Here is an 8,809-nt window from a genome sequence, read left to right as displayed (position 1 = left end):
ATACTTAATAACTGCTTAAAGGTTATTTTTCAAAATATAGTCTGACAAACTAGCCTCATCAGAAGGCATATTCTAATTTTCTAATATGACTTTAATAATAATAATAATAATAATAATAATAATAATAGTAGTAGTAGTAGTAGTGGTAGTTGTATTTATTTAGGGAGAAATCTTAATGTTTAGGGGAAATATTTTAGGTGTAACAAATGAAGTTAAACAAATAGAAGAAAGAGTTTCTAGATCACAGTTGGTGCCTGTCTGATCTGTGTGTTTTAGCTCTGTGTGATTCGGTGTTGGACTTCATCGCCAGATTTTTCCTCATCCTCTGTCTCCGCTCCCCGCTGCCTCCTTCTGCCTCCCCGGCTGCAGCTCCTCATTTCATCCCGGCGCCCGCAGGAACATCTCGCCCCTCTCTGCGCCTCTCTGGAGAAATGTCAGACGTTGGCTCGGATCAGGTCCGGACCGGAGAGCAGAACAGGAGCCGAACCGAGCCGAACCAACAGGAGGCCTCGGTTCCTCAGCCGCACACCGTGTTCGTGATCCTGGACTCGGCTGAAACTCTCAGCTTGGTCCAGTAAGTCTGGAAGCGTTTTCCGTTATCTGTTACCGGACTCCGGCCAGAAAACTGTCAGTTTTGAGGTGATTGGAGTTATGGATAAAATATCTGCCTTATTTAAGTAAACTGAGACCTTGGTTGGTCCAGCCGTCGGTTCGGGTGAATTCGGCTCAGTAATAATCATGATTTCTGTTGGAATATTGTTGGCATATATCCGTGAAACGAGTGGGGATCTCAAAGGAGGAAAACTAAAGTTAGAGTTGAGGCTTAAATGTGGTGATTTTTGAATGGAGTTTGGTCTGATGAAGCTTGAGAGAAGCAGCAGTAAAGTTAATATTTGTCAGAGTGGAATGCTGAATCTGCACTCTGATGAAGATGATGATGATGGCAGGTTATTGTTGTTGTGTTCTATTTTACCTTTGACCCCTGAACCTTCTGTGATGACTCATCAGACAGGAATCTCCTCCTCCTTCCTCCTTCCTCCTCCTCTTCAGACTGAGGGAAGCCAGCCTTCCTCTGCTCTCACGCAGCTTTGACTCCACCTCAGCTGCTGTTGGATCCATGAATCTGTTTGTCCTCACTGGGATTCAGACCTGGATCAGATCAGTTCTGGGAAACTATTCTGTACCTTGTTTTGGGTACAGCTGGATTTTGTTGGGAGAAGGTGAAGTTGTGATGAGTCACAGCTGCTCTGCAGGCCTGGATCTGTTCAGACACATAAAGCTTCGTGGGAACAGAAAGCAAAAGTAGATGAAGGTTTAGATAAACAGGTAAACTGTAGCTGGGAAACACCTGAGAGGGACAGTCAAGTTTATTTATATAAAACAATTCAGCAACATGGCAGTTCAAAGTGCTTTCCATCACAAAAACATAATGCTGTAACCAATATTGAAACAAGCAATAAACATCTAACACCATCATCAAAATCAACATCAAATATGTTGATGCCTTCCAGGGTTTATTAGTTAATAAACTCTAATCAGGTGGTTTTTAGCCTTTATTTAAAGGAACTCAGTGTTTCAGCTGTTTTGCAGTTTTCTGGAGGTTTGGTCCAGATTTGTTGTCCATAGAAGCTGAATGCTGCTTCTCGACGTTTGGTTCTGATTCTGGGGATGCAGAGCAGAACCAAAAACATAACCATAACCAGAAGACCTGAGAGGTGTGGAAGGCTACAACAACTTTAATGTATTATGGTTCAGTGATTTACAAACTACCATCAGTAGCTTAAAGTCTGTTCTCTCAGTGAAGGACTGTAGAACTGGGTGGTGTCTCCATCTTCCTGGTTTTAGTCAGAACTCCAGCAGCAGTGTTCTGAATCAGCTGCTGCTGGACCATTGATTTGTTAGTCAGACTTGTGAAGATGCTGCTGCAGTAATCAATGCAACTAAAGATAAACACGTTAATCTTTCTGGGACATCTGTTCTTAAATCCTGGAAATGTTCTTCAGGTGATAAGGGCGACTTTGTAACTGTCTTTATGTAGCTCTGAAAGTTCAGGTCCAAGTCCATCACTATACCCAGATTTAGGGCATGGTCTCTGTTTTCTAACTGTAATAACTGACCGACATCTCAAATCAGATGTGAGTATAGCAAGAAAAACAGAATTAAAAATATATTTAATCAATAACTCATATTTTTTTTCAAAATCTGCTAACATCATAAATGTCCCCCTTGTACCAACATCTCCCTGCTCTCAGACTGTCCCTGTTTTCCTAAAGCACCCCCCTGTTGTAAATACAAAATTATTCAGAAATTCCAGTTTTCCTGTGAATATTCAGTAACATGTCCTCATTGAGCAGACATGACCTCATGAACCTGATCGGTTGCTATGGAACCCACAACGGCATAAAAACCAGAACATCTTCACACTCAGGAAATGGTTAAACTAGACAGCTACCAGATGTTTCTCTTCTTTTCTCTAGTCCAGTGTTTGCAGTTCTCCGTCTGCAGAACATCTCATGAGATGATGAAGCTAACTGTCAGCTTATTTGGTCGATTGAGTCCTGATTCTGATTGGTTCTGATTGGTTGATTTTCTGTGTGTTTAAGGATGGAGTCTGGGATTGTGGCTGACATCGAGGTCGACAGTTTGATTCCCACAGACAGTGACATCTTCTACCAGATCAAGAGCCAGCCAATCAGCATCAGGTGAGTCACCTTATCGGTTAAATTGTCCAGGTACCGACTACTTCCTGGAAAGTCAGCTTAGTGGTTTCCATGACAACTTCATTATGTCTCTACTTTCAGCTCCTCTGCAGCATCCCCATCTTCGTCATCTTCATCGTCTCTTCCATCGGTGATGTCATCCCGGTGAGCAGCCGCACTTGTTTTGTTTTCTGGTACCTGTTGTTCTCTGAGTGTCCTACAGGGGGCGCTGACAGGTCACCTGCTGGTCTGCTGCTGCAGGGTTCTGATGCGTCAGGGGCTGATGCGGCAGCAGGCGCTGGAGGAGCAGCAGAAGGAGGCGCAGCAGCAGAGGGAGGCGCAGCGCTGCAGCGACTCCTCCTCCCCCATCAGCCTGGCTAACTCCGCCCCCTGCACACCTGCCCAGGTTCCCGTGGAGGTGCTGAAGGTACAGTCCGGCCCAGCAGGGAAACCCAGCTGCTAAGGTCGGCGCTGATGACCCTGTGTTTCCAACAGGTGCAGACTCACCTGGAGAACCCCACCAGGTACCACATCCAGCAGGCCCAGAGGCAGCAGGTCCGCCAGTACCTGTCCAACACCATGACAGCCAATCAGCAGCCAGCACTGCAACCAAGCCCCTCCCCCCAGCAGGACTCTGGTGCCACGCTGTCCGATGAGAGCAGCCCAAAGCAGGAGGTAACGACCAGAACCGGGCCGGCAGCAGCAGGTTTTGCAGTTGGTCCTGTGACGACCAGTAACCGGACAGGAAGCAGCGTCAGCTCCAACAGGAAGCAGCGTCAGCTCTAACTGCTTCCTGTCTGGCTGCAGCTGCTGAGTCAGCACCTCCAGAGGATCTGAGTCAGGCCGCAGGAAGCCAGGAAAACCACTTCCTGTTGGAGACGGAGCTGCTGCTGCTGCACTCATCCATCCATCCATCCATCCATCCATCCATCCATCCATCCATCCATCCATCCATCCATCCATTCTCCAGCTCTCTTCTTGATCTCTTCTTCTTTAGAGGGAGGAAACAGTCATTGATGACATCATCAGCTTGGAGTCGAGTCTAAACGAGGATCTTCTGACTCTGATCGACTCTGGCCTGCAGCTCACCAACACGGTATGCACTCATTACACCTGCAGTCTGAGTGTAACAAAGGGGCGTGGCCACCCACCACAGAGGCGTGGCCACCCACCGCAGGGGCGTGGCCACCCACCGCAGGGGCGTGGCCACCCACCGCAGGGGCGTGGCCACCCACCGCAGAGGCGTGGCCACCCACCGCAGGGGCGTGGCCTTCCACCACAGGGGCGTGGCCACCCACCGCACCACCCACCGCAGAGGCGTGGCCACCAGCCGCAGGGGCGTGGCCATCCAACACAGGGGCGTGGCCACCCACCGCACCACCCACCACAGAGGCGTGGCCACCCACCGCAGGGGCGTGGCCACCCACCGCACCACCCACCACAGAGGCGTGGCCACCCACCGCAGGGGCGTGGCCACCTGCTAGGAGATTCAATTGATTTCTGTCACATGATGTTCTGCTTAATCAGAACCTTCCGGATCAGTCCAACTGTTCACTGATTTGTTTGAACTTTGACAGCGTGAAGTGGGCGGGGCTTATGTCCTGTTCTGCAGCTGGCCAGCAGGGGGCAGACTGACTGCTCTGTGTTTCTGTCAGAGGACCAACAGTCTGCAGCCGCTGACACTGCCTCAATCTCACTTCAGCTTTCCACACTTCCCCCTCTCAGTGGGCGGAGCCTCACTGTGTGTGTGTGTGTGTGTGTGTGTGTGTGTGTGTGTGTGTGTGTGTGTGTGTGTGTGTGTGTGTGTGTGGGGGGGTGTGTGTGTGTGTGTGTGTGTGTGTGTGTGTGTGTGTGTGTCAGGGAGATAATGTAGTTGTGGGAGTTTTCTGTTCTTCTTAAAGGACGTGTTTCCCCATTTTTCAACAGTTGTCTGAACAGAAAGAGGAAGAGCTGCAGCTCACTGTGTGTGTGTGTCGTTAATGTGTGTGTGTGTTGGGGTGTGTGTGAGAGAGCAGAGAACATGAGGATTTTGGTGTTGCTGCCGGATCATGAGAAGAGGAGGATTAAATCAGAGGTAAAAGTTGCAGTTTGTCTTGTTTTCAGAGCTTCAGATACTGCAGGTCTAGATGGTTCTCCAGAACCTCCAGGATGTTCTCTGGGTTTTCCAGGAGGTTTTCCAGGTTTTCCAGACCTGGTTTAGCCGGGTATCTGTGGCTCTCTGGGTTTTCCTGCTGATCTTGGAGGTTTTGTGCTACTCGTTTTCAAAAATGCTTCAGTCAGCAGAACCTCCGTCTGTCAGAGGTTTCCTTTAAAAACAAACTGGTTCTGGCAGGAAATGGACCAGGAGGACTCAGGCTGATTCTCATCCAGCCAGAAGGTGACCAGTAAAACCAGTGGAACCTGTTCACAGGTCAGAGTCCCAGTAGAACCAGTGGTGCTGAGACCCATTTGGATTGAGCCAGAACAGATAGATGGTCCTGAGTGGAACCAGGAGGATCCTGTAGGTGAAACAGCTCCCCCTGGTGGCAGAAGCAGGAACTGGGATTAGATCAGTAACCATTTGATCCGATTCTCTCCAATCTGGAGCATCAGATGTGGAACCGTTAGCTTCTTTTGGATCAAACTACTTCTGGGACTCGATTAAAATCCAGATAATTTCATGGTTTGTAATGAAGAAAAAATTTCACATTGACAAAATCATCAATATTTTCAATTCAATAGCAGTTTGTGCGACTACATTATTGACTAACTAGTCATCTGATCTCAACAGCAGAGATATTAATAATTTTTAATCTTCGGGTTCTTCAACCATCAATTTGGAGCAAAGTGTTTTCCAGTCCATTCATCTGATCATTCATGGAGACTCTTTAGAAATGTGGACTGTGGATGCTGACATTAGCATTAACTGCTGCACGTTAGCATTGAGATGCTATTTTAGGCTAGCATTGCTTCATTTGTAGGCTAACTGCTTTTAGCACAACTTGAACACAGCATCAGCTTTTTCCAGCGTCCAATCAGATCATTTAAAAGCAGAAATAAACTGAGAGAAGACGTTTCATTGCTGCTGTGAGCAGATGTAGCTGTGCGTCAGATTTACAACCAGACCAGAAACAAACAATTGCAAAGGTTCCATGAATGAGTTAAACTGGGTCGAAGCTCTGACCCAAGTGGGTCGGCTGAGCCAGAACCAACTGGTCATCCAGGTGTTGGTCTACCTGCAGCAGGGCGTGTTTCTCATCATCCTCTGATTGGCCCGTTGCAGCTGCCGGCAGCGGGGAACATGCTGGATGTCTATGGAGGGATGTCTACGCCCACCATCGCCGTTAGTAACAGCTGCCCAGCCGACTTGCATGCCGTCAAGCGGGAGCTAACAGGTAAATGTGACAAATGTCCGGTCTGATCCGATCCGATCTGCAGTAGAACCCTCCTGTGTTCCTGCTGCCCAGCTCTGACTGATCCTCCTCTCCTTCTTGTCGCTGCAGATGTGGAGACCAAAGCTCTGATGAAGGAGCGGCAGAAGAAAGACAACCACAACCTGAGTGAGTAGTGCTGCATCTCTCAGCCAATCACAGCTCAGGACTTCCTGTTGGAACAGGAAGAGGCAGTTCAGTCGATACAGACTCTGATTCCTCATCAGAGGAACACGTCTGGACTGATTTCATGTGAAAACCAAAACTCTTTATCCAGACTTAAACTTGTCTGACCTTTATGTTTCAGTTGAGAGGAGACGGCGCTTCAACATCAACGACCGCATCAAGGAGCTCGGAGCACTGATCCCCAAGTCCTCTGACCCGTCAGTATTCATGCTAACCATGCTACGCTAATAGCTATTGGCACTGCTAATGGCCTTAACGAGGCATGCTCTGTGATTGGTTGTTCAGGGAAACCAGGTGGAACAAAGGCACCATCCTGAAGGCGTCTGTGGATTACATCCGCAAACTGCAGAAAGAGCAGCAGAGAGCCAGAGAGATGGAGGAGAGGCAGCGCAGGCTGGAGAGCACCAACCGCTCGCTGCTGCTGCGCATACAGGTGAGGGGGCGGAGCCTGGGAGTGGACGGGTGAGGGGATGGGGCCTGTTACTTAAGGGACGTGTCCTGTCCTGTGTTTGCTGAAGTGATTTGTGTTTTGTGACAGGAGTTGGAACTCCAGGCTCGCCTTCATGGTGTCTCCTCTTCCTCCGTCTCTGTGGACCCCCAGACGCTCCTGTCCCCGCTATTGCCCAACCCGTCGCTGAGCTTCATGGACCTGGACGAGTCCCACCAGGCGTCCGCTGTCTTCTCCACGGACCTGATGGTGGAGTTGGGGGCGGGGCTGAGCGGCCTGGGGGCGGGGCTTCTGATGGAGGAGGACGCGGGCGGGGCTGTGATGTCTGACCCGCTGCTGTCCTGCGGCGCCTCGAAGACCAGCAGCCGGCGGAGCAGTTTCAGCATGGACGAGGACCTTTGATGATGTCACCACAGGCTGGTCTCTGATTGGCTGAGAGGGGCCGGGTCAAAGATTTAACAAAGAAATTGACAGAACAATTTAAAGTCTGTGATGTCCAACATATTCAGATTACAAAACACAGACAAGGTAACCGTGGCAACCACTTCATGCTAACCGCTGTGAGTCATCGCTGTGTAACCATGGTGACATTTTCCTCAGTGTTGCCATGGTAACCTTTACGTTCACCTTATAACGGATCGGCACCAGAGCTGACTGATGGTTAAATAACAAGCTGTCATCTGATTAGCTGATTTGAGCAGGTCAGTGGGTTCGACAGGTGAGCCCTCAGGTGTGTTGCTCACCTGCTTGTACAAAGCTGTAAATTCACAGAAATATATAATCAGTGTGCTGGGAAGATTTTATGGAGATTTTATGAATAAGAAGAGAAATTTTTCTAGTCCAGATTGTTTACTTCCTGTTTGTGTCCATGTTTCAATGTCCTGCTGGAGACAAAGTTCAGGACCTACAGAAGGGAAATCAGGGACTGGTACCTGGACCCTGTGGTTCCGGACTGGCAGATAATCCAGAGTTGACTCACTGCGATGCTAGCATCTTTTAAGAAAGCTCATGTACTAGTGCCAGTTTTGCTGCCAGTTTTGTTGATGTCCTGCATTGTGGGAAAGCTACCTGACCCATTCGTCAGGAGTTCTTCCTGGTTCATAGGTCAGTCTCCTACAGACACAGTCTGGGTCCTCTGGACTTGATAAAGTGCTATACAAGTACAAACCATCTATTATGAATTTATTTTGGACTGTTTTTTGCCTCTGGAGGTCTAAGTGTTTCTGATTCTGACCTGTATATGACAGTGGATAAAGATGCACTAACATGACGACGACAAGCTAACATAATGAACTTGACGACATGCTATCATGATGAGCTGGGCCGTGATGATTCTTTTAAATTTTTTTGATATTTCTGAACATTTGAACAGTTTCCAAACTCATGCCTTTAGCGGTTAGCTCAGAGTGCTAACAAGTGTTACACACTCAACCAAGGGAAATGGATGGAAGTTTGGGACATTATCTGCTGTTGTTCATGTTTCTAATCCCAGCCACTGAAAATGAAGCTAACTGCAATCATCTCTGCTGTTAGCTGTGTGTTAGCATCATTGCCGGTTGTCATCGGGATCACATTGAATTAGTCACAAAGGGAAATCTGTTTCTCTGGTCCTTCATGCTGTTTTATGTTAATGATGTTTACATGTAGTCTGTTAATAATCTTAGCTAAGATTGTGTTTTTTAAAACTATTAAATTTCACACTGTTATCTTTCATATAGAATAAATATTCAAACAGAAATGTGAGTGCTTTTATCTCCATGTACAACAGATTGGCTTTTTCTCAAAACAATATCAGTCACATATATATATTATTAGGGTTGCAACTACATATTATTTAGGTGGATGCGAACGCATAAATCGGTGCACCCCCAGCCCCCAACAACATACGCTCGCTCTACTCCACCACCCTCAAATCCCCCCCCCCTTGACACGAAGGTACGTGAAAGGTGAGTAAGGGCGAGTAAGGGCGCGCCGCTCCCTCCAGACGGGGTTTTGACGCCCCCTCTGGTGTAGTGCCCCTATGCGTTGCATGCGCTGCATATCCACTTTTTGTGCCACTGTATATT

At 48.1% G+C, this 8,809-nt stretch overlaps 1 protein-coding gene across 1 annotated transcript; it reads left to right on the top strand.

Annotated features, from left to right (window-relative positions):
• Positions 1–164: 164 nt before the first annotated feature.
• tfe3a (transcription factor binding to IGHM enhancer 3a) lies at positions 165–8,481 on the top strand. The gene is made up of 11 exons (XM_014978095.2): positions 165–574; positions 2,604–2,702; positions 2,802–2,864; positions 2,961–3,126; positions 3,195–3,374; positions 3,697–3,795; positions 5,962–6,073; positions 6,182–6,238; positions 6,417–6,492; positions 6,581–6,728; positions 6,834–8,481. Exons 1-11 carry the CDS (start codon positions 432–434, stop codon positions 7,143–7,145), a joined length of 1,455 nt encoding a protein of 484 aa, XP_014833581.2. The 5' UTR covers positions 165–431; the 3' UTR covers positions 7,146–8,481.
• The last annotated feature ends 328 nt before the right edge of the window (positions 8,482–8,809 follow it).

Source organism: Poecilia mexicana, unplaced genomic scaffold (assembly GCF_051168715.1).
Source record: "Poecilia mexicana isolate PSO_F unplaced genomic scaffold, ASM5116871v1 scaffold_23, whole genome shotgun sequence".
In the NCBI taxonomy this organism is placed as follows: domain Eukaryota; kingdom Metazoa; phylum Chordata; class Actinopteri; order Cyprinodontiformes; family Poeciliidae; genus Poecilia; species Poecilia mexicana.
The sequence above is the reverse complement of the archived record's forward strand: the minus strand, read 5'-3'. Positions and strand labels throughout refer to the sequence as shown.